The sequence below is a fragment of the Argentina silus genome (genome assembly GCF_951799395.1).
Source record: "Argentina silus genome assembly, chromosome: X".
Classification (NCBI taxonomy): Eukaryota; Metazoa; Chordata; class Actinopteri; order Argentiniformes; family Argentinidae; genus Argentina; species Argentina silus.
The window spans coordinates 13,366,307-13,392,004 of record NC_139653.1 but is presented as its reverse complement, the minus strand read 5'-3'; the positions used below and the strand labels follow the sequence as shown (position 1 = coordinate 13,392,004).

The 25,698-nt window shown below is 40.0% G+C and overlaps 3 protein-coding genes across 5 annotated transcripts in view; all 3 read left to right on the top strand.

Moving 5' to 3' along the window:
* The window catches only part of LOC310823084 (leucine-rich repeat-containing protein 1-like), a 32,756-nt gene extending 19,779 nt beyond the window's left edge, over nt 1-12,977 (top strand). For both annotated transcript variants that reach the window (XM_083695802.1, XM_083695801.1), the window contains 10 exons: nt 1,180-1,236; nt 1,654-1,717; nt 2,131-2,205; nt 2,462-2,606; nt 3,552-3,670; nt 3,980-4,063; nt 6,981-7,096; nt 7,387-7,559; nt 8,997-9,136; nt 11,467-12,977. In XM_083695802.1, coding sequence (XP_083551928.1) covers nt 1,180-1,236; nt 1,654-1,717; nt 2,131-2,205; nt 2,462-2,606; nt 3,552-3,670; nt 3,980-4,063; nt 6,981-7,096; nt 7,387-7,559; nt 8,997-9,136; nt 11,467-11,625 — 1,132 coding nt within the window. In that variant the 3' untranslated portion in view covers nt 11,626-12,977. The remainder of the gene's footprint in view (nt 1-1,179; nt 1,237-1,653; nt 1,718-2,130; nt 2,206-2,461; nt 2,607-3,551; nt 3,671-3,979; nt 4,064-6,980; nt 7,097-7,386; nt 7,560-8,996; nt 9,137-11,466) is intronic.
* On the top strand, nt 11,667-17,873 carry LOC310822228 (uncharacterized protein; the record flags this gene model as incomplete). The annotated part of the gene is made up of 8 exons (XM_083694577.1): nt 11,667-11,869; nt 14,806-14,965; nt 15,157-15,396; nt 15,576-15,665; nt 15,979-16,056; nt 16,570-16,854; nt 17,071-17,169; nt 17,575-17,873. 8 exons carry the CDS (start codon nt 11,667-11,669, stop codon nt 17,725-17,727), a joined length of 1,308 nt encoding a protein of 435 aa, XP_083550703.1. The 3' UTR covers nt 17,728-17,873.
* A 7,367-nt stretch (nt 17,874-25,240) lies between these two features.
* Nucleotides 25,241-25,698, top strand: part of mlip (muscular LMNA-interacting protein) — a 41,373-nt gene continuing 40,915 nt past the window's right edge. For both annotated transcript variants that reach the window (XM_083694812.1, XM_083694811.1), the window contains exon 1: nt 25,241-25,403. In XM_083694812.1, the coding sequence (XP_083550938.1) occupies nt 25,293-25,403 (111 nt within the window). In that variant the 5' untranslated portion in view covers nt 25,241-25,292. The remainder of the gene's footprint in view (nt 25,404-25,698) is intronic.

The following is a 25,698-nucleotide window of genomic DNA, read 5'->3' as shown; positions in this document are numbered from 1 at the left end:
AAAGCATTTGTCAAGCAACAACTTTATTGTCCAAGCAAAATAGTATTGTACGGTACACCGAGTATACTGGGTAATGAAAGGCAGCTCAAATACAATTACATGTTTGAGAGTCCACATTATATACAAGAGACCCCAAAGGTGTGGCTACCCTGGAGGTGGGCAGTGGTTAACAATGATAGGGGGCATGGTCAATGGTAGCCAAAGTCAGTATGAGGCAATCAAGTCGTTGGCCACGACTTCGTCAGTCAATGCCTGTAGCAGAGGGTTCTCATGTGACTGACTAGCAGACCGCTTTCTTATCCTAATGCCTGCAGATACATAACCATATTTCCTTACAATGTGCTTTGTCAAAACCTCTACGCTGTGACATAAAGACAATCATGTGCACATACACCTTAATACAGCGTCATTGATTGTAATTGTACAACAGTTATTTATACAGTTATTTATCAGAGATAAGGCCCAACCCTTCTTTTGAACGAGTGCTGCACTTTATCATGCAAAGTCGTTTACTTGAATAAAAAGATAGCTGACATGCCATTGTACAAAGTTCACCTACTGACTTTTTTCCAACCTTTGACTGTTGATAGGGCACATTATGGACGTTTCTCTGGGTCGTTGCTTCTTGGCTGGAGTTCCAAAATAGGCAATTTTTAGGCCTCAGGTTGTTTATGTTGTATTGGAGGTTTGACGTACTGTACTGTGTCTTTTCAATGTGTACGTGTTTACATACACAGCCTACATCTCGTTGACCTTTCATATGATATTAATATTGACGCTCCCACACCCATTCATATTGTATTTGTTTGGTCTCCAACCATGTTTGATGCAGGCAATGTTTACTTTTTGTGGATTTATAAGCTCTTAACCTAATTTCATCCCTGGGGAATGAAGATTTATTCTCTCTCTCTCTCTCTCTCTTTTTTTCTCTTTTTCTCTCTCTCTCTCTCTCTCTCTCTCTGTCTCTCTCTCTTTCTCTGACATGTTTTTGGCTATTCTTCTTACTCCTGAAAAGGCTTAATTCTTGTAATTCCTTGGACCTGTTGTACTGGTTTAGTAAGCTTGCTCTATAAAACTGACAAATATGAAAGGGCCGTCTGTTGTTAATGACAATGCATAGGCCTGTGTTATTAACAAACTACAAATTGCGTAATATGTCTACTTTGCCTCTCTTTACAGCCTTTCCAACTTGGTGTCACTGGAACTCAGAGAGAACCTGCTGACATATTTACCAGAGTAAGTATTTTCACCTGATGTTTTGGTGTCAATACACAGTGAAGAAATAGGTCTGTGGTCCACACATCGTATGAATGTGTCACCATCCCATTCTTCTTACAAAGGAGTTTATGGACTAAAGCGTGTTGCCAATTTGGCTGTGGGTTCACCTCAGATTCAGTCATACTGTATGTGTTTTACATAAGGGAAATGTGTAAGTTGGCTTTAGATCGATGGTGATATAGAAGGCAGTGTGCCCTCTAAACATTTTAAACAGTCTTCTACTAGACCTCTAACCATCTCACTGCTTGTTTTGCTACCAAGACAGTTTCACTCAGTTGGTGTGAAAGGCAAGGCAGTCTGTTACAATGTGTGTATTGTATTTCACATATGTATGGATCTGTATGCTGAGTGTTTAACTCTTCTTGCATTCCACAGGTCACTGTCTTTATTACATAGACTTGAAGAACTTGACCTAGGGAACAATGAACTTTACAACTTGGTAAGTTTATGCCATAAATACATTTGGTCTTATTAAAGGTGAAGCATATAGCTGTGCGTGTTGCCGCCCTTTTTGACAATATGCTACATTTCCTATTAGCGGCAAATGTGTGCATATCCATGTAAACAAACAAAACATACGTTTGTGCTCAACCACGAAACCAACTTTTAGAAGGCACTTTGTTTGGACTAAAACAGCGGTCTCCACTGAATGTACTGAATAACTCAGACAGAGATAGAGACATAAGCTACACAGAGATGAACTAAAAACAGTCTGTGAAAGAATGCCAGTTTAGAAATGTTTCAAATGTTTGCATTTGCCTCAGTCACCTATCTATAATTCTCTCTCTCTCTCTCTCTCTCTCTCTCTCTCACTCTCTCTCTCACTCTCTTGCAATTCTTACTCCCACGTAGCCAGAAACAATAGGCTGTCTTGTCAGCTTAAAGGACTTGTGGCTGGATGGAAACCAGTTGGCTAAAATACCTGCAGTAAGCTATTCCCGGCATTTATGTGCTAACATTGTTGAATAGTTCTTGTACAGTATATCATCAGTTTGGTGGACATAGCATACAGTTTGGACTGTAATTATATTCTAGTTAATTAAAACATCTTTGCTGAAGCATATCACCTTATGCAGTAATTAAGCCAAATTAATATTGCAACTTGATGTGTTGATATAATGGAGTGATAAGAGTGCTGTTATTGCTCACAATGGGAAATAAAAAAGATGTGTTTAACTTGCAGGAGATGGGCAGTATGAAAAGCCTGCTTTGTCTAGATGTATCAGAGAACAAACTGGAGTATCTTCCAGAGGAAATGGGTGGTCTGGTCTCCCTCACTGACCTGCTGGTGTCCCAGAACCTCATTGATGCTCTGCCAGAGGGCATAGGTCAGTAACATGTGCAGTGCCCTCTTTTCTTTTTTCATATTGGTTTTACCATTGAGAAATTACAATTGCCATTTTAAACATAGTCCCCCTATTTCAAGGCACCAAAGGTATTGGACAATTGTCTTGACAGGTGTTTCTGTTAAGTCAGGTGTGTTCTGTAACATTTGTGCAGGCATAAGAGAGCTGTCAATGTCTAGTATTGATTTTAGGCTTTGCATTTGCCTGCTATTGGTGTCTGCATCATGAGGACCAAAGAGATGTCAATGAAAGTCAAGAAAACACCAGAAACACATGTCAAGCCAATTTTCCAATGCTTTTTGTGCCCTAAAATAGGGGGACTATGTGTAAAAAGGGTTGTAATTTCTAAATGGTAAAACCAATCTGAAAAAAGAAAACATTGAATTGAGAATCTCTACTTCAACCTCACAGTAATTGTTTGATCGTGTGCGTGTTCATGTTGGAGCTTACATGTGGCTTGTTGTTGGTATCTTGTTTTCGATGGCACAATTCTAAAACTGATGGGTTCGACATTTATGTAGTCTATACTAAATCAAAACAGGAAGTTAATCTGAACGGATTAAATATATTCAAAACAAGGTACAGTACAGAGAGAGGGATTACTGTACAGTATGTCAACCACATCGTCATGATAAATGACTGACATTGCTAACAGAAATGACCTAATAATGCATGTGGGGTCTCCAAAATAACTGCTAATAGATGGATGGAAATTAGTGGTGACCTTTCAGAAAACAGGTTGTATTGTCTGTTGGTGATTGGTAGTTGCATTGCACAATGGTTTTCATTGCAAATCCAAAGGACTATAAATGGGACCTACTTGTTTTACACATTATAGTTAATGATTACTATTCAATCTTCATTTTGAATTGAATTGATATGGAGATACTGTGCTGATACTACAAGATGTTGATGTTTATTTTGCAGGAAAACTAAGGCGACTCTCAATATTGAAAGTGGATCAGAATCGACTTGCCCAGCTGCCAGAGAGTATTGGCAACTGTGAGAGTCTGACTGAACTGGTGCTCACAGAGAACCAGCTACAGGTGTGTGTTCCTTCAGAGGGGATGAATAATGTCTTTACGTCCTGTCACCTTTAAACTGGAACATGCCCTGAAACTTCACCTCTTGTATGCTAAAAGATCCAATTTTTGTATTCTATAGATCTTGTCCTCATCGTGCCACTTACCAATAAGATTTGTTTTTCATCCTCACAGTATGACATGTAATTAATCCCCAGGCTTTGGCCACAAGCCAGCCTTCGACTGAGTGTCACCTGTTGTGTAACATTTGACAAACTGATTAATTCTGACAAAACTGATTCATTTTTTTGCTCTTATTGTTTCCGTATTTAGAGTTTGCCAAGAAGTATTGGGAAACTAAAGAGACTCTCCAACTTCAACTGTGATAAGAATCGACTCTCATCATTACCAAAAGAGGTAATTTGTTATACAAGAAATCAGGAGGGGAAATGTGTAGGTATCAACAGTCTTATCTTATGTGTCATGCTTTTATTATTTAGGCTTTATCTAATAGTACCAGCTTTTCATGTTATCTAGTGAGAGATAAACGGAAAATGAGCTTTACCTCTTTCTCTCTCTCTCTCTCTTTCTTTCTCTCTCTCTCCCCACCCACCCACCCTCTCTCTTTCTCTCTCTCTCTCTCTCCCTCTCTCCCCACTCACCCATCTTCTCTATCTACCTCAGGGCATTTCTGAAGCAATATAATCTGAATATCTAGGTACATGGTGTGAATTTCTCAGGAAAGCGATAATGGCTTGTGTCCTTGATTGCAAATTGACCATTGTCCTTTTGATCAATGGTACTGTCTATAGGCTTTGTGTTGTCCTAACCATGAAGTATTTTCAATGGAGATTCTTAATCTGGGTCTGGGAGACTAGCAATTACACTTCAGATAAAGTTGACTTCATGTCCCTTTGTAGCAGACTGTGTACTTTAGTGATCTGGACCATTCAATCCCAGTCAGGCAAAGAGTATAACATTTGGTAAAGGCCCTACAATACACTCTGACATTAAAATGTTTGTTGTAAATATGATGATGTGTTCCATCGTTTGTTGACATCGGGCAGGTTATCTCCTACAGATTAATGAGTAACACAAAAGGACATGCATATGATGGTTAGGCCTAGATTGTTTTGATCAACATCCAGGTTCTTCAGATATTTGACTGAGTGCAGATTAAATATATATTTTTCTGATATATTTGTACTGTATGTGAGTGTAGATGTGTATTTGCATGAAATTAGTGCAATCTCAGATTAACATTTTTAAAAAGCGGACGTAAAACATGATTATATCTCGTTTTGCTCCTGATTTACATTGCTGCTTGGAACAATGATTGAAGTTCATAGCCTCATGAGTAAGTGGAATCGGGTTAGTGTGCTCTCTAGTGATGACTGTTTGATTTGCATGCACTCTATCAGTCACCTCTGATTTTAATGGGTATTGTGAAAGCTAATCCTCACACCTGTCAACCAGAAGATCCGGTTTGTGTGAGCTGAATCGTTTTCAGCAGAAACGTATGCCACAGTCATTGGCAGACAAAGGCCGATTACCACGGCGACATGGTGCACTGAATAATATATCTCCTGCTGTGACTGCACCCAAGGTGTGTGTGTGTGTGTGTGTGTGTGTGTGTGTGTACACTAGCATGACTTCAGCACTCACAGCGATGCCAGTGTTGGCATGCTACCTTTTGTGTTCATGGGATTCAAGCCCAGACAAAGCACACACACACACTGCCTGCTTTTTTTGCCTATTCATTTAATTTCTATTATCTTCTGCAGTTCTCTGGTGCGTGTATTTGTGTTGGACATTTTGTTTCTAACCCCTCGTAGAGTGAAGGCAAGCTCTGGTTAAAGCTTATTCTGAAAGGGCCTTTAGTGGTTATACAATGCCTCTATGTCTCAATGCTGCAAATAGTCCAGTGTGTGCAGAAAAGTAAGAGTCCACACACTTGGCCCAGATAATGAAATCATAGTGTCACAGTTTTTCCAACCATAATAATAGTATGACATTCAGTAACAAGTATAGAAACCTTACCATGAAACTGAACAAATAGTTGTCTCTAATACAGTGATGGGCAGAATGCATGTTGTTTTTTTCAGTGGCATTGACTTGACATTTGGCTCCAAGTGTCAAAGGCTGTTTTGTGATCGAAATCTATAACTTCATCATATTGACAGAACCGTTGGCAAATCGTCTACTGTAAAAATACTGATATTCATTCGTGTTGTTATAGGCCCACATGATCACATGCTGCAATTTGGCAATATTTTCTATGCACTGAGGAAGACAAACAACCCCTGTGTTGAGTTTGTTTGAGCATCCATGCATGAAGTCCTCTGTATGCCTGAAGTAATGGATATTCTTTGTGTAGAACCTGCAATCCTTTTGCTGACATTTGGACAGCTCTTAGCAGCATCATTTGAACTAATCTTATTCACCCCATTGAGTTCTCCAGCTTAGAGAGATCCTTTTAACACGATGAGTCTCCATCACTATACTTGTTCCCTGCTCAGGGCTGAGCACTGGCTCATTAGTAGATTACAGTGCACTTTAGCTGGACCATCAGGTCTCTACTTTAACTCGCTACTAATTGCAGCTAATTTTAGTCCCCTCTGCCGAACCACATAGACATTTTATAGATCTGCCATCGGGATCAGCAATTCTAGGGCAAACTGCCAAAACACTTTGAAATGGTTTACTTTTCTCTACAACACATCCTTTCTGAACACAATATGTTTAAAGGTTTTAAGATTTCATTTATATATATATATATATATTTATTTTTGCTGTCAATATGTAGTCTGCCAAGTCAGACAGGTTGCCTCCCACAAATTACATATGCTTCTGGCTAACCGTCTGTTCAACAATTGGCTTCCGTGTCCTATAGGTGGAATGGGAGGGATGTGCACTAACAGGAAACCGGCTATCATTATTCTGATGAGCCTCCACTTCTGATTCCTCCATTTCATTCTGAACCCCACCAACCCAAACTTGTGATTTGTTGGGAGAGTGTCTGTCTGTCGAAGACCCTCCCCAAAAGAATTGTTTCTACCTTGAACTTTTTTTCCAGACGTTCTGCATTAGCTGGTACGGATGGCTCGAGACAAGTCAATATGAAAATCTGAGGTTAGAGACAGTACAGGATTGCCTGCATAGATTATGTTATAATATGAATTATAAAAGCTCTCTCCATCCATTCCTCACTGCTCAAGATTTTGGGTGCCTCACAGAACACATCTGTAGATATGGTCTATGTGAAACTACTATCTTTTAAGATTTGTTTTGTTTTAATTTGCTTTATTTCCATGCTTTGTCTCTTCAAATCCAGATTGGAGGCTGCAGCAGTCTTAATGTCTTCTGTGTGCGAGAGAACAAGCTGACACAGATTCCCTCTGAGCTGTCCCAGGCCACAGAACTGCATGTATTTGATGTCTCTGGAAATAGGTACTATTTACAATCATTTCGATTTGACTATATTCACTAAACCCAGTAAACCTGTAAGAGATGACAGGTGCTCATCTGCAGCATTTGCAAGTCTATGTTTGACTGCAGTGCCAACACAAATTATCCAATCAGAGTATGTAGCATTTATTTGTACATTGTGTAGTCATTGTATTAGTTGTTAAACTGTAGTTATTTAAAGTGTATTATGACTTTGTAGTCCAAGTATGAGATCCCAACTCTCATACAGTTTTATGAGGCTTGTCTGTAACATGGTGTCATCTCTTCCCCAGGCTGGCCCACTTACCCATGTCTTTGACCACGCTCCGACTGAAGGCCCTGTGGTTGTCAGAGAACCAGTCCAAGCCCCTCCTGACTTTTCAGACAGACATGGACCCAGAGTCAGGGGAAAAAGTGCTCACCTGTGTGCTTCTGCCCCAGCAGCCTTGTGAATCCAACAATAAAGGTAATTAATTTTTTTCTAATTGGTTAATCCTGACCCCTGGTTTGGCTTCTTTGGATGCCAGTAGAGGCCACCCTGGAGGTGGTTAATGTTACCGGATATGTTATGGCTATAACGTCACCTGATATGCACCAGCACTACTATAATCATTAGTTATACTATGACTGCTTATGTGATAAAATGCGACCCTTGTTCTCTACTAATCACAGGGACACTGTTTAGATGTGCTGTAAGTGTATTGCATGATCATGGTCATTTATGGATTGAGGAGACATAACCTAAAATCTTCCTCTGGGGTCACCGGCCTCTCATTACACGTACAGTATCTATTCATTTAAAAAAAAGATCATGCCTATACTCTCCTGCATATTCAACCCCAGAGTGAAATGAGTTAATCCCACAGGTTATATGATATTATAGTAATAGTCTACATCAGTTCTTGCATGTTCTCCCCAAGCCTGACGAGCATTAAATTCTCTCAAAGCGGCCAAGTTTTTTTATCATATTATCACGAGAAGCTCGGAGAAGCACTGCATGTTCTGTGTCTCTGATCCATCCCTCAATTGATGTCGATTAAGAGGTCCTGTGGGGATCACAGAGCCTTTACCAGATATGGGCCTACGCTGCCCCTTGAGGCCTTGGACCTCGGCTGTGTTTTTAAAAAAACCCAGTGGATTGGACAGTGAAAGAGGCTTAGCTCCGACTGGCCTGCAGTCATTAAAAGCTTGCTGAGTGAAGAGAGGCACTCAGTGGAGTCCTGTCAGAATTTATGCCTGACCCAATTGTTTATTGTTATTATTTAGTGTGATCCACAACCTCATGCTGAATCCTATGGAGTATTTATTATCAGATCAATTTGGTATTGGTGTGCTTTTCCTGTGACCATCCCCCATAGTAGTTGTCCTTATTCCTTAGTCCGTAGTATCTCCGTCAGAATGAGAGGCTGTGTGCTTTATGTTGATTTTCTTGACCCTCACTCACTTGCGGAGCAGATGAGGATCTAAGATTTTCAGAGGTCAAGTGAGTGAGGCTGACGCTGAGATGGGGGAGGGAGGTAGATTGTCTTGCTGTAAGCCTGTGACTAAGCTGGGATTTGAAACTGTGATCTGGCAGTTCCAAGCTCTCATTTATGAGCATTGGGTCATGAGACAGCCTTCACCTTTTGAGGGGGTTTGCAGATGGAGACAAGCAATCATACAAAACATATTAATTTTCTGTTGAAGAATTCTGTTGTGTTTATGTGGGTGTGTTTATTGTTTGTGATTGTAACACATGCCAACACTACTACCTTGAGTGGTTTTACCTCACTTTTTTACTGCCCAAAAAGGCTCTTTATTTTCTGCATTTTCTGCATTAATTTGGGACTAATAAAGAAGCCAGTCATTGATTAATGACTGTATGAATACTGACCTCACATGGCATTCCCAAACTGTGTTTCAGGGTCTGATAACCTGGCCCGCTGTGGTGCTCTGGAGAGCCTGGTGAACGACATGGTGGATGACACCTGGGACGACCGAGCCATGAACAGGATCAGTGCCATCCACTTCCTGGATGATGATGAGGACGAGGATGATGAAAAGGTGAGATGAGAGATTGAGTGTGGGAAGGATGAGGAGTGTGTGAATGGAGGTTGGTGAGGTGAAAAAGCAGGGCTGTTTTGACAAGAGTAGACAGGGGTCATTTGAAATGTCAAAACTATCACTGGACAAACAAGGAATAGAGATGCCACCATTGGAATTATTTTTCTGTAAAAGATAGAAGGGCAAATGGTAAATATGGATTTTTTAAATCCATTATCTGGTTGAGACTATTAGGACTAATGTTTTCATATGTTGTCATTCATGATATCAGAATTGGGCTTGCTTCATCATCCTACTCTCACTTTCCTTCAACTACCCAGCCATCATCCTTCTTCTATCTCTATCTATCTTCCAACCTTCTCTCATCTATCTGCCTATATTCTACCCTCTGACCAACTTTTATCCATTGGTCCATCCTACTATCTCACTTTCTTTCAACTACCCAGCTAATCTATCCATCTATCATCCACAGTTTACCATCTTTAAAGGACCACTAAAGTGAAAATCAGCTTCACCAGATCAAATTAGCACATTCACCAGATAAATGTTGCATCACCCAAAGGTTTCTGTAGTTTTCCAGCACTCTTTATATAAAGATCTAGCCCTGCTACTCTCGATGGATGTAATTGAGGTTATGCGTCCGTCACCACGACCTGCTCATCTTATACTCAAACAGGAAGCGTGTTCTGGGTAGTAAAACTCTATAAAATAAACAAATTATATCATTTGTTTATATTGCACATCCCTCCCATTTTAGGCAGAACTAGAATTGAAAACATTGTCAGCTCCAGGCAGGTATAGATAACAGCCTAGACTAGATGAAACTGGCCATTTAGAATGTTGTGGTAAAATGCAGCATGACTGTTCAGAATACAAAAGTAATAAAATGATGTAGCTAAATGTATTTTGTTGTTTGAGCTAGCACAGTGTTGTATAGTGTTGTAGCTGTTGTAACTCACCAAAAATGTAATAGCATCCAACTTCAAACTGAAATGCTGCATAAATCCACAAAGGAGACACTGCTAACGAATTGGTCAACATTACAAGCCAGCTAAAAAACATTGAAGCTAGGAACGAAAGGCTCACAAGACAAACTGTCAATCAAAAATGTGACTTTAGTCAAAGTTACTTTCGTGGGCCTTTTAAACTTTTCCCAATAAGACTGCAAGCCCACAAAGTTTCTTCTTGAACTTCTTTTTCTAGTTATTATTATTCCAAGTCTTCCACAGGCTACTCCTCCTATAACTTTAAAAAAAACATGCAGAGACCTCATGTTTATATTTTTCAAACTCATTATACTTTTTAAACTATTCAAATTTGAAATTTCACATTTTAACATGGCGGTCTATGGCAATACCGTTGCTCTGACACCTTTCAAGGTATTCACACCAATCCAACTGTAAAATTTGCCCAAAACCCCAAATTATCAACCCTGATAAAATCTCTCTATAAACTTTTTGTAACTCCAAAAACTCTCATCCGGTGGAATGTTGATTTAGGCCAACATTCTGTGACTCCCTGTATTATTGCAACTGCCGTGGAACCTTCAGGACTATTAAATAAAAACAGCATAAGACCTGCAGAACTCATTCTTAGAATGATTACACAACAATGCACTCCCTTGGCAACCAGTTCTACCCCAATAAAACCACCTTATACTCTCTCACTATCTATCTTACCTTAACAAGCATCTCACCTTCTCTCATCTCTCTGGCTAACCAACCATCTGACCATCCTACTCTAACTTTCTTTCAACTACCCAGCCATCATCGTATGTATCTATCTACAGTATCTATCTTTCTATCTTCCAACCTTCTCTCATCTATGCTACCTTCTGACCATCTTTTATCAATTGGTCCATCCTACTATCTCACTTTCTTTCAACTACCCAGCTAATCTATTGTCCACATTTAACCATCTTTAAGCCTTTCCCACTACCAAAATAAGACTACAAGCCCACAAAGTTTCTTCTGGAACTTATTTTTCTCGTTGCAATATAATGCCTGACCTCTCTTAAGAAAAGTGTTCTGTTATATGAAATGGTGTCATTTTTCTGTCACATCTTTCAGTTAAGTTACCATATACCTGTTTTAAGATGAAATGTATATTTATGGAAGCACATAAGATCGAATGTCCCTGCCTATCAAGATCTCTTGTGTAAGAGTGTATTTGTTTGTTGTCTGTGGGGGGTGGAGAGCTAAGCAGAAGACAAATATGTTGTGTAACAGATGGATTAATAAAGTATTGTCTTATTTTGTACTGTATTGTATCATGAGATCTCTTGTAGAACTCTGTTCATCCCCTGTTGTCTGTTTGTTTTCTCCCCATAGGGAACGCTGATGCGACGCGCTACCCCTCATCCTGGCGAGCTGAAGACTATGAAGAAAGCAGCTGAGAACCTCCGCAATGACCTGAATGCTGCCAAAGGCCTGGATTCCAACAAAAATGAGGTCAATAACGCCGCAGACAGAGTGACCACGTCTGTGTGAATCTTACCTCAGCAATGTGCTTACCTCCTGTGTCTCTCGCCATGACCTCCTGCACAACCCTCCAACCCTTTTTTACCCACAAACTCCTCTGCGGCCTACCCCTGTTCCGGCTTAACCCTGGGACTCTGCTTTGCTCCCTGTGTCCAGTACCTTACTTCATCTCTGATCCCATCACCGTATCTGGCTCAGACTACCAGGGTCTATGTGCCTTCTTTTCACATTTCCACAGCAATAATCTGCACAGGTGTGCCCCTTTTTAAAGATATTTTAAAATGTTGTGCTTTTTACAAAGATTTTTCTTCTTCTTTTTTGGAAACGGACAATAGGTAGTTGCACTATTGTAAGTCTTAAGTCAAATATTGTCAAAATCTTTATAAATATATTATGTATATTTGTTCTATTTTTTATTTTTTAAAACACTGGGTGAATATTTCTTTTTACGTTTTGGGGATATATTAAACCCAGGAGTTTTGGACCTACTGATTAAGAATTATTGTATAGTAATTTGTGAATATTGATACTTTTATACTTTTTGGCAGCTCAGATGGTGTAAATTAAAAAAATGTATAGCAAGTTTCTTAATCCATTGCAGATTTAAAACTTTATATCTTTGAACTTGGTACGTATTTTATTTCCTTTTACGTCAAGAAATGAACAAAATGCAGTTGCTAATGTCATATCAAAACGATGTAACTGTGAATTTGGGTGAGTGGACAGCCTTGGATCTTCTTTTCTAGTCCCTTGTTAGACTTCTTAAACAAATCTGAGACTTTTTTTGATGGAAACACATTTTGTAATTAAACAATTAAGGGCTAATACAGTGCACAACTCCTACCTTAACCACTCTCCTACAAATGGATTGAGTGGAAGTGACAAGGCTGTCTTACTTTCGTCCATTGCGCTTCACGGCTTTGCAATGTTGCTTGAAACGGCTGCATTTTTTGATTTGTTCAGATGTGCCTCTTTCTCTGTAACACATAATGTAGAGAACGAGCATTTGACTGACCAATTGTATTACAGATATGGTAAATTACCTATGTGTAATGTTTAAAAAATGCGGTTGTTTTCAGACCATACACCAATGCACTTCTTAAAGTTTCTTGCGTCTTATTAAATACGGCTTGTTGTTCATATGGTACACTACAAAATTGATTAAACTTTTTTGTTTTTAATTGTATTGCAAGGAGAGGACATTAGAAATTGGTTATAATGTTGATTTTATCTTTGAATTATTTTCTTTTTATGATCAAGCTGCACAAAAACACAATCTCAAATAGGCATGGACGGACACTGAGCCTACAGATTTGGATGACTTTAACCACTGATAATAAAATGGGTATAAAACCAAACAATATGATTCCTTATTCCTTAAACTCATTCCCTCCCAAGCATTTAGTCCTCTCTTTTAATAAATGCTGACGTTGAAATAGACATGCTCCATCATGAGTTGTTTGGTGATTTCATCATAACATGCGTTCTATATCAGTTTACAATAATTAGTCAAACGTAAAATCACAAACACTTGAGACATCTTTTGTGTTCACACCCCACATTACAATTAATTATTTCTAGATTATGTACTTTCTACTAAACTCAGATAGGATTTGAACTGGCTTGTCAAAGAAATATCTTGCATACAGTAGTTTTTGTTTTGGTATTCACTCTGAGAGATCATCATGGTGGTCATTCACATACACATAGTATTTGTTCCTGTATCCTCACCTATTTGTCTCCTGTTGTGTCTATCCAACCATGCATGACTTGTGTATAGCATTTTACACCTCATTTACCTATCTGCTATGTATGTGAAGTCCCAGTGTGTAAGGCATGGGTTATGTTGATATTGACATGCTTTCAAGTGCAATTGTTTGATGTTTTTGTCAACATCAACAAATGTGGCGCTAAATAGAAAAGCATGTAATGCATTTGGGAGGTAAGATCTTAACTTGTTCTACAGTTTGTGTACTGATTTAATTGTAAATACGTTTGAATTTCATGTGTGTATAGCACGTCAAGGTACCGTCCCCTTTGAATGGTCATGCAAATGGTTTACACAAAATAATTGACATCACAAAGGGTTAGCAATTTTATGAATATTGACAGGATATACCTAAGCCCAAATTTGATTCAGGCTTGTACAAGCAAACCACATATCCAGTTTTGTGCTTGTACAATATGTTTTCATGTGCCAGTACAAAGCGTTTAAGACACTTTACCAGACTGGTTTCGTCTTCGGGAGATAACAAATGGAACTGTGCACTACTTTGCCTTATCTAACATTTTGTAAAGGAAGCGTCTACGTCTCTCAAAGGGCCTATCCCTTTGATTTTGTAATTCTCGGTCCATTTCCTGTCATGTCAGTGGACTAAGATTACCTAATTGATTAAAGGCTGTAGATTGTTAGACTATCCCTCCGGCTGGACTGACACTCTGCTTTGCTCTGAAATTAAATCTCTGAGAAATAGAGTATTGTTATGTACTGTATACAGTATGTAGAATAACAATATTCAAATGTACCATATTCTTTATTTATCTAGGTTAGTCTTGTTGAGATTCAATCTCTTGTTCATGAATAGAAAAGGCCATGGTTCTGGTTGTCTAGATTGTGAATTAGAAGACAGTAAATATGAGCAATAGGAATCTGAAGGTTATTCAGGGTCTGGCTGGAATCTCTCATGGATTTACATACTTAAAGTACAATCATTGGAGTTCTACAACCAGTTTGTATGCTACGCGAGATGAAGACACTGAAATAAGAATACACAACAGAGACAAATTCCATTAACATTTCAGCCCCTCTTTAAACCAAGTAGGTGTTATTTTAGACTTAATGAAACCCATTGTTTTAAAGCTATACTATACTTAAAGTGAGACCAGCATTTCCGCTCTTGAACCTAAAAGAAAAGACAAGGCAGCTTATGAGAGGAAATGCGTGCTATCAGAACAAAGTGTCACTGACAGGTATGTACAAATATTTAATGTATTACTATGTATACATTAAACACGCGTCTGCTGCAATTATTTAGGAATTTCTCTCAAAATAGATAAAACAGCTGAACTTCACTGTTTTTATTGGCTATATTGGCTTCTTTGACTAACCATAACATATGTGTAGCTATGAGTGATATCTTCTGACTATCTCCAGGGGTGTAGAAATGCTCATGCTAATGCATCCTCCAGTGCCAGTAGCCACAACTGGCCCATCTCTGGCCTGCGCTGGGTGGCAGGCAAGGAGTGCCTGCATGGGGGACTCAACCTGTTCCCTGTTAACGACAGCATGAGGGGCCACAGCTCCAGACCAGAGAAGGATGCAGAGGAGATTCAGGAACACCTTGAGGACGTGAGCTCAGTTCTCTTCTGTTGCCTTGCTTTTCCTTGCATTGGTTTTATGTTCCCAAACGTCCCACATATTTTCACACATACTTAGTATATCCTCAGAAGATGTTTTATACATATAATCGATCATTCTACATCACCTGTTCTCTTTCTCTCTCTCCCGTCCACCCCCCTGTCCCCGTCCCCAACCCCTAGGATGGTGCTGTCCATTTCTCAGAGGCAGAAGCAATGCCCAGAAGATTCCGACATCACAGAGGAGACATTCGGGAAGACAGAAAACTCCAACAATGTAGAGCTCTGCATGCAGGGCCCGGTCTCCATGGAGACCCCCCACATGCTGCAGACTGCCCTGCTACCCCTGGGAAGTTAGACCAAGCTGTGGCAGCAGAGAGGAGCACTCTTCAGCAACCACTTATCTCACAAGTGCCATTAAAAGTAAATGTTCATGCCTTAACTATCTTGAATGTCACAGTTAATATCAGTGCCATCTATTTATGTCACATGTGGTAAGTCAGGTTCCTGTTTTCTGTGGTAGAGAATTTGTGCACAGCTCTGATGGTACTGTAGATAGCCAGGCTGTGCAGATTCTGTATAATGGTAACTTTTCCACTTAGCTACAGATCAAAGTGTGTGGCCAGAGGGGAAGTCTGGGAATCAGCATTGCAGGGGGGAAGGGCTCCCTGCCTTACAAGGAGCATGACGAGGTGAGCCTTATCGCAGGAGAGCTGAAGAGGCCCAAGGCAGCACTGCAACCACAGCCGTAGCACCCCACACTTATCACATGTTAATCATAAAATGGTTGATATTTACCCCCCTAAAACGTACATTGCATAATTTTACTGGTTTACTTAAGTGGGATCAAGGTAATAATAGCCCCAACAAGGTGCTGGTCACGTCAGAGGCCCGCAGTGGTGCACACAAATTCTGATTCAGTTCAGATGATTGAAGGTGCAAAATGTCCCCTGTACATGTTTTCCTTTGAGTATCAATTGTATTGATGTGTATATTTCCATTCAGGGCATCTTTATTTCCAAAGTGTCAAAAGGAGGACCCGCGGAAAAAGCTGGGGTCCACATTGGAGACAGAGTGCTTGAGGTTGGAAAATACTGAAATATGTGAAAATACTGCGATATTTTTACACTCCTAGTAGTGTTTTTTTGGCTGGTTACTTCTATTTGGCTGCTATGATTATCAGATTACCAGTGAACAGTCCCATAAGGCTGCGTAAAAAAATGCCTTTTCTGCTATTCCCCTGCTGGCCAGTGGGGGGCATCATTAGACAAACAGAAATGTAGAAAGAGACTTGGCTGTAGTGTTTGAGACAGACTTCTGGATGTAGACTTTAGTTATTCAAATAAGTATATAGTGAATTACACCTAGACACATGAAAACAAAAACATTCATCTCTAGAGTCCAACAGTGGCAATGAGTGACATTGCCACTGAAATGTTGAATCATAGAGCAACTTTTCTATTGTAGCGTCCATAAGTAGACAAGTTATTTTCAGTGAATGCATACTGTGAGGTAATAGGTTCAGTTTCCCACCTATGACCTTGGGTTTTACTTTCGCTGGGTCCAAATTGGATCATTTGTCCTGGGTCCATCCAGGTCAACGGCCTGGACATGCAAGAGGTCACCCATCACAAGGCTGTCACCGCTCTCAGGAATGCTGGGAGCTGCATCAAGATGAAAGTAGTGAGAGAGAGAGCCATTCCACAAGACATCCGTGCCCAGGACAACCCTGTTGCCTCGGAGACGGATATCCTGATGAGCCGACAAAACTGCAAGCAGGAGGACGTACGCCAACAACCCAAGCAGCCAAGCATGGAGTCCCCTGTGGATTGCAACCTGTCCAAGAGAATTGAGGCTGTGGTCTGCAATGGCAATGGAGTGGTGAGTTGACCACTTTCAGTATGATTGTGTTGGCAAGAAAAATAGATAGAAATAGAAGTAGATTCATTTTATCTTGGCTTTTCAGAAACTCCTCAACACTGTCCATTTAACGACTTGACCATTATTTATTGTTTTGTTTTCTCAAGACATTTTTTCCCCCCACTAAAGCACTTTTTTATTATTTAGGGTTTTTTCATGATTTTTTTTATATTTCAGTGTGATTTGGAGATTGACCTAAATTGGACCTTTTTTGAACGAGAACCAGAAGCCTTGTTCAAAGACAATGCACTTCAAGTGGTGAAAAATACCATGACGGTAAGGGATTTTCTTCCCACTACAGGTCATATATTCTCTTCATGATTGTGATGAAATCCTTGCAACATGCCAGAATCATCTGGTACAGTTATTGTCATCCAAATCCGCTCTCCTTGTTGAATCCATGTTGATTAATTAACCATAAGCAGATATAGATTATAAAAACAGCCCAGAGTCACTGTTGATATCAAACATTACCACACTTCTCTAGCACTTGGGTGTTTGTGTATGAATGAGAAATAACAACCTATTTGTATTGTAATTATTATGGTGGATTATTGATAATGTCACTAATCAAACCCAGTTGTGAAATTCCAGTATGGTGTCAAATCAGGTAACTAATAACATGTCATTCTTTTTATTTCCTACCCAATCCTGTTCAATCTCTGGGCAATCACCTGCTAGATACCACGGATTATCCTCACTCATCCCTCTACCTCAGATGAAGATGTGGAGCCCTTGACACAGGGCCCTGACATAGAGGCATTAGATGACTTTGATGATCCAGACAGTCTCATCCACTCTGACTGCTTCAGCAGTGCTGGCTATCCTCCATGACCACATGCAAGAGGAACGCATGTGAAGAATGTTGAACAACTGACTTACACAGTCCTCTCCTTCCTTTTGTATTGAATTGTATTGTAATTGTTTTATGTGATACTCCAGAAAGATATATGTTTAAGAACCTTTAAATGACTCTTAGTTTCATGGCCCTGTTTTTTTAATGTTGTTGTTAATGTTTTCTTTTTAATGTTTTCTAAGACTCATTGTCAATTGCTAGAAGTAAATTATTAAAGAGCCTTTGTGTGGAGAGTTGAAAAGATTTTGTTTTGTAATGTATTAACTGTGTGGGAGTGTGACCACAATGAATAAACACAATAGAGTGAGTGCAAGCAGACGTTTCAAAGAGACATAAAAAAAAATGCATTTAAGAAAAAGACTATCACTCTGCTATGCTCTTCTTCACTCTGCTATGCTCTTCTTCCTTGTTAGAAATTGTGTTAAACTGGGAAGTACCAAGGAGCCACTGTATCTTATGGTTGTGCCAGTAGTTACTGGTATGTCACGCCAGCTACGAGAGTGAGATGCCCTTATACTTGCTCTAGTTGGAGCTTAGATAAAATGCCACATGGCTGAAGTGACCTGGACAGCCAGAGTCAGTTCTGCTTTCCCTCCACCAACACCTGCAGCTCAAGCTAAATTTAACCCGCTGAAAAAAACAGTCATAAAGCTTGATATCCTTACTTAAATAAGAAATAAATGAATTACTTTACTAATAGTCATTCTTGATTAGGATTTTGAGATATTACAGTATTGTTGCAGTTAGTCACTGAGTAAGGAGTATTTAATTGTGATGTTGTGATATGTATTTCTTGAAATATATTTCTGATGGAGCAAGTTTGAAATTATTCAGAATAGTAAGTGAATCAAACCTGTATTCACACATTTCAGGTTTGAGGCCTTCCAATGTTTTTAGTGTGCTTCTCAAATCCAACTGCATTTAGTGCACGGTGGCTGCTTCTTGTGTTCGTTCATGAGGAATTGTATGTGAATACTCTTGCCGAAAAGAATGATTTCTCTTACTTGTTCTATCCATACTAAAAAGTACCAATGCAATTCATCTTAGATCAGTATTTGTTATACATACTCTTTTGTCACAGTACCCAACATTCTAGGCAGCAAAGCAATGGTCCTCTCCAGTGGCACATTTCACTGTCTTTGCATGAAATGTTGCATAGGAGGACTAGAGAGCCACCGGCTTATAGTTGATGTAATGAAGGGTTTATGATGTGCTTAAATTCTCTGCAGACCACTAAGCCAAGATATGTTTTTTGTTGTGATGTATTGCCTCTGAATAAAGATACCTTGTTTACTGACTCCAGTCTATGTTGGAAATCAAAATGGAGGAATTGTACTTTACCTGTTTAAAATCCTGCTACTATACTACAATACACTTTTAGACCTCACTTGCCTTGTATGATATAATTTTATTTTGAGGCTCAGTCTCTCACTATTCTTATATTGCCAAATATGTCATTTCTCAATAAACATTTCTCTGCAAGCATCCTTTGTGATGATTTTTTATCTTTTGTAGCTCCATGAAGGCTCCTGTGTACAGTATGTGACCGTTCTGGTGTAAACACTGTATTGAACGGCAACACAGTGCTACAGTATCAGTCATAGACAGAGGTACTGTATACAGTATGTATTAATGACTACAGTGCGATATATTATGTTTGAAGTGCTTCTCATTTGACACATTATCTCTAAAAACACGGACTTGTCTACAGTAGACAGCATTTGCCATATCAGCTTGGTAGGTATTGCTTATCTGCATGCTCAGTACTCTGCTCAGAAGCTATGGTGTTTGACGAATGAAGGCACATCCTCCCACTTTTACCCTTTCTACACGTCATACCTGCTTACAGTGTTATGGCCTGAATACAAAGGATTGTCTTTTATCTATGCTTTACAAGAGTGTTTTCCAGCATACATTAAAGGGACCTTCAGTATAAGAGCAGTGCTCGACAACTGAAATGTAAGGCTGAGATTTCTGTGTAGAGTCAAATTCTTGTCGCTCACATATCAACAAGTATATGCAAGGAGGAAATTAGCATGATGTTCCCCAATATATTTAATGGTCACAGATATGTGCATGTTCCTATTAAATTTACAGTATATTGTGTTGTTAAATCTGGTGCAATGAGACTTCAAAGAGATTAAACAGAGATATATTACTATTGTTCTATGTCATTTCATAGAAACAATGATCACATTTTCCAATAGCCAAAGTTTATTTTAATCGTATGGAGACTATAATGGGTGCTTTATGAACAAAGGTTAAGCTATGTTGTATGAGTTCTAACTGGTATGCAAAATTATACGAATGCTAAACAATAAACCTTGCCATAAACTTTACATAAGATGGTATCCATCTCATACAAGAGTCACAAGGGAAGCCTGTCTCGCATGATGACTTATATCTGGATTGTGAGTCAGTAACCCTGAGGTACGCACTAAGCTTGCGGGTGCCACCATAGATATAGAACCGTTCTATCTCTATGAGTGCCACCACCAAGGAAGAGAGGGCAACACTATTTTGGGGCACATTTCATGGACCCAAAACAAAACCCATGCAAATGCATGAGAGGGAAGGCTGTTCCTCTATGCTCCTCCAAGTAGCAATGCATTCACACTTAATAACAATAATAATAATATGTTATGTATTTGTATTGCGCTTTCTCATGGACTCAAAACCCTAACCATGTCAAGAATGTGAAAAATAGAAAATAACAAATAAAAATATAGGAGGACGGTCACAGAACATACATATAGTATCATAGGGCCCTATACCTTGAAAGCTGCCTGAACAGGTGAGTTTTTTGCAAGGTCTTAAAAGAGTCAATACTGTCAGCAGCTCTGACATTGTGGGGGAGAGCATTCCACAGGCGAGGAGCAGCAGATGAGAAAGCTTTGTCACCCATAGTGCGGAGTCTGGTTTTGGGGACAGTAAGGAGGCCAGAATCAGCGGAGAGGAGGGAGTGGGTGGGGCAGTATGGTATGAGGTGCTCAGGCCGAGCCCTGTAGGGCCTTGTAAGTGAGGAGCAGGACTTTTAAGTCAATCCTTTGATGGACAGGTAGCCAGTGGCTGTCCTGGAGTACAGGGGTGATGTGATGGTGGGTGGGGGTGGATGTGAGGAGACGGGCAGCAGAGTTTTGTACGTGTTGTAGTTTGTTGAGCAGATGGGAGGGGAGGCCGAGGAGCAGGGCATTGCAATAGTCCAAACGTGAGGAGATGAACGCATGTATGAGTCGTTCAGTATCAGAAAAGGAGAGAAATGGGTGGATCCAGGCAATGTTCCTGAGGTGAAAGAAGGACAGCTGTTGTGTTTTATTGATGTGGGTTTCAAATGAGAGAGTTGTGTCAAGGTGGACTCCCAGGTTTTTGGCATGTGTGGAGGGAGTAACCATTACATCCTCAATGGTAAGGCAGAGGTTATTGGCATTGTTGATTTTGAGCCAGTGAAGACAACCTGTGTTTTATCACAGTTTTGTCACAGTTGAGTTTTAAAAAGCTGGTGTGCCTACAGATTTTTATACTTTGTAGGTAGCGGTTGAGTGTGTTCAGTGCAGGTGAGGTGTCAGGCTTGGAGTGGATGTAGATTTGGGTGTTGTCTGCGTAGAGGTGGAGGCTGAGACCATGGCTTTGGATAATGTGGCCATGGGGAGCATCTAGATACAGAACGACAGGCGGCCAAAGACAGGGCCTTGTGGGACACCATGGAGACCAGTGGCTGGGGCTGACTGAACACTGTTGATGGTGACAAACTGTTGTCGGTTGGTGAGGTATGATTCAAACCAGGATAGGGCCAGGCCGGAGAGACCAGCAATGCTCTCAAGCAGTTTCAGCAGGATGGTGTGATTGACTGTGTCTAAGGCTGCACTGAGGTCCAGGAGGATGAGCTGGGCTGTGAGCTGGGTAGAGGGGATTGGAGGGATTGAAGGGCCATAGATATCAGGCTGGGGTCAAGGGACCTGAGATTGCGTGAACTTATGGTGCGCTTGATGGCAGGGTGGGAGAGTGGTCTTCAAGTCCAAAGAGATTATTTTCGGTCAGAGACCCAAGTCAGCACCAGTCAGATTGTTGACAGAGAGGCCATTTGAATGCACCAGGTCAAGTGTCAGAGTCCACATGGATGTTAAAGTCTCCAAGTAACAATGTGGCACATTTGATCAATGTTGTTGTCACAAATGTATTCACTGAGTGTAATAGCCTTGTTGTTGATGGAGCGGATGTTGTAGAGCAGGGGTGCCCAATACATCGATTACGATCGACCGCGTTTTTTTTTTTTACTACGGACATTTGTGCTTCAGCACGGCAGGAGGCAATTGAACCAGTGTGAGTGCGCCACTTGATTGACGTACAATGCGGCCTAGTAGTAGTAGAACATAGTAGGCAAACAGGACACGCTGTAGGTCTTAAAGGGAGGCAGTTTCCGACGGAGACTGAGTGGTGGTCCCAGCTCGGTAGATCAGTAGTCGACCAGGATGGAAAGTTCCGGTCACCAGCCCATAAGAGTTTAGCCACTCCTAGCAGGAAAGGCAGGTGCTGACGCTGACATTCTATTGGGTTCGATAAGTTGAGTCTCCGCAGCAGAAACAGCAGTGGCTGTAGCTACCCAGGAAACAATTAAACAAGCAGAACATGGAGATCAAGGCAGGTTGTTAATAAAGTTAAACAAACAAACAAACAAACAAACAAACAAACAAAATACGCTCCGGCAGAGAAGCGGCAATCAGTCACGCCAGCGTACTCTCACCTCCAATAAACAGTCCCTTATGACTGATAGGCTGGGAATATGTTGTCTGAGTGTGTCTACTTCTAGACAATGAGAGAAATACTCTCACATTGTTGTACAGACATTATGGCCCTACTCAATCAATCATGCTAACTGGGCTTCTTGGATTCTGGGAACAGTCTCCCATAAACATGAGAGGGCATGTTCCATGTTTGTTTTTGCCTCACATTGTAAATGTGGTTATGTTGAGTACATGATTAACAACATGCAATCTTGCAGCATGAAAATACTGATGCTTTTACTGTAACAAAAGCCAAAAGATATAATCATGCATCCAAACTGTTAATGATGGATAATATTACAGGACAGCTACATACTTATGCTGCCTACTCATTGATTTGGTAAATGATTTGAAATATTTTATAATAATTTGATTACTTAATTGGAACCTATTGTAACAATGGATTAATTTGTGGAAACATATGCCTAAGCCCACACAACCCTGAACTAGAATCCCTTGAGGAATTCATGCCTGCAGCGTTCAGTATAGCACCAATTTAGGAATGTGGGCCTGTGCCATGTAAGAGTAAACACATGCTTAATATTCAATGAAGGGTTTCAACTGACTTTTCATGAGATCCACTGTAACATGCACAAGCAAACATATGGTACATTTGAATATACTGCAACAAGCTCAAAAGAGAAAACATTATTTTTGTGACTGTGATTCTGTCAGTAGGCCTATGTTAATAGAAATTACCATCATGTTGGAATTTTCATATGGAGCTCTGGAGTTGAATGGAGTCAAATTAGAGAAAGTTATAAAGAGCTTCTCAAAATGTTCCCTCAAATTCCACTCATTAGAGAAAGACTTAATTCAAATTCTAACAATTTGCTTACTCTTTCACAGGCAAGTTACAGAAAAACTGACAAAATGTTGGTTTAATAAATTATTAGTGAGAGCAAGAGTGTGTGGCTCTCATTCTATCTTTTTAAGTTGCAGAAACGTGACATGCAAATGGACACAATGAAATTAAATTGACAGTCTTTTTTTCCCTTTTTTTTCTGCTTCATTATGATTTGTATGGAGCGTGAATGTTGAGTCTTATAAAACGGTAGCAGCAACACAGGGCCATGTTTAGCATTCTAATGAAAGATACCTTCCTTTACCATGTATCCATATTGTATTATGTTGTAAAATAAAAACACATGCCAATACTAATTCAGTTACTGTTTGGAATATCATTTTGTAAAAATTGAATAAACACAGTTTTGAAAAAAATAACAAAAATAATATGATTAATTAAAAATTCTGAATCTTAAAAACACTATAGATACACTGTAGGTTCAATGGTATGGACTGCTGATATCTGGCACAATAAACAAAAGTATTATTATAGCATGTACACCCCTCCTTTCCTTGTGTTGCTGTTATAGACAGACAGACAGACAGACAGACAGACAGACAGACAGACGGGGGGGGGGTGGATGGAGATGGACAAGTACAGCTGTGACAGGAATGGGGAATGTGGCATACTCAAAGGATTAGAATCCACTCCCGCGGTCTGCTTTCACTCGGTGGTGGGAGAGAGATGGGGGAGGGCACACACCCGTAAACAGCAATTTGAACTTGTTTGGAGCCACCTGAAGAGTGATTATTTGGAGACATACTCAGAATACTGCAGCAGTTTGCTGCCATTAGCTACTGTATATACAGTACAGGCCTCATAGGGAGTAATTTCATAGTTAGATTAACAGGTCTGCTCTCCCCCTTGTTTTCATCTAAAAGAACAATATTGGAACAAGTTGCTAAGGTACAGACACAGTAGTGACACCAAATTGTTCAGGGAAATGTTGTGATATTACTGTTGGTCATATACTGGCCCTGTCAAAGTAGGTCAAGGATCACTGTATTTGGTTACTCACTCAAAGTTATAATAGCATGGAATAGTTTGGACTGTTCTACATCTAAATTCTTTGATGGATAGTTTATTTACAGTATTTATTGACCTATGATGGGACCACCTACACAGGTGCTAACTTGAGGCAGAGTCGGTTGTGTCTGAATTGCGAGCTGCTGTGAATAGTTTGGTCCTCTATTCAGAGTGCAAACATGTGTTTCCCGGGTTGTGACTCATCTCTTGATATTCACATATAACACAAATCCTGTTGATACAGTACATCACACACGTTTCAAATCCTGTTGATACAGTACATCACACACGTTTCAAATCCTGCTGATACAGTACATCACACATGTTTCAAATCCTGTTGATACAGTACATCATACATGTTTCAACAGGCTCATTCTCAAGTAATGACTACGTATCAGTGAAAAAATGGGTATTTCACTAAACAAACTACAATACAGATAACATCACATTTAAAAAATAAACAGAAATCACAGTAAATAGGTTGTGGACAGGAAAAAGGTTTATTCTATCATTTGTTATACTGAGTCAATAGAAACAGGTATATATTGAATGTGGGAAAGTGTGGGAGAGTCTCAATCTTGGTCATGATAATAACCTCTGTGGATGTTACCTGGGGCCCCTCTCAGGTAAACACTGTGTTTACAGTGTTTACACTGACATAAGAGCAATAACAGAATACATTCCCAGGGGCACAGAGCCCAGTTGGCGATAGTGTGATCATTATTGTTGTTGGTGCCCAGCAGGCTGGCTGCAGGCTATTTGTGGATTTTGTGTGTCTATAAATGGAAGTCAGCGGAGCTATAGTACGCACTTATCACTGGTAATACATGTTTGACTTCATATGAAGAAGTTGAAAAGTGGGCGTCTGTGAATTCCTGCGTGTATCGCAATGGACCTCCGTAGCCCTAAGAACATTTCCCCAGTGCCTGGACATAAACAATGCTTGGACGTGGAAAAGTCTGACACATTCATGAAGAGCTCAAAGGGGAACTGTGGTAAGGTAAGGGGTTTTCAATGGAACCTACGGTAAATTGTACCTTTGCAGTTGTACACTTTTCAAACAGGGTTGGTTTCCCGGACACAGATTAAGACTAATCCTAGACTATTTTCAATAGAAATTTTCTATTGAAAAAGTCATTTAGTCCAGGACTAGCATCAATCTGTGGCTGTGAAACTGTCCCTTAGTGTTTTAGTGCTCAGTGACCTTCATGGTTGAAAAGGTCTTTTACCATGACATTTGATTTGCCTTCCATTTGACACACAGCACACAACTTTATTTGATGAAGAATCATTAT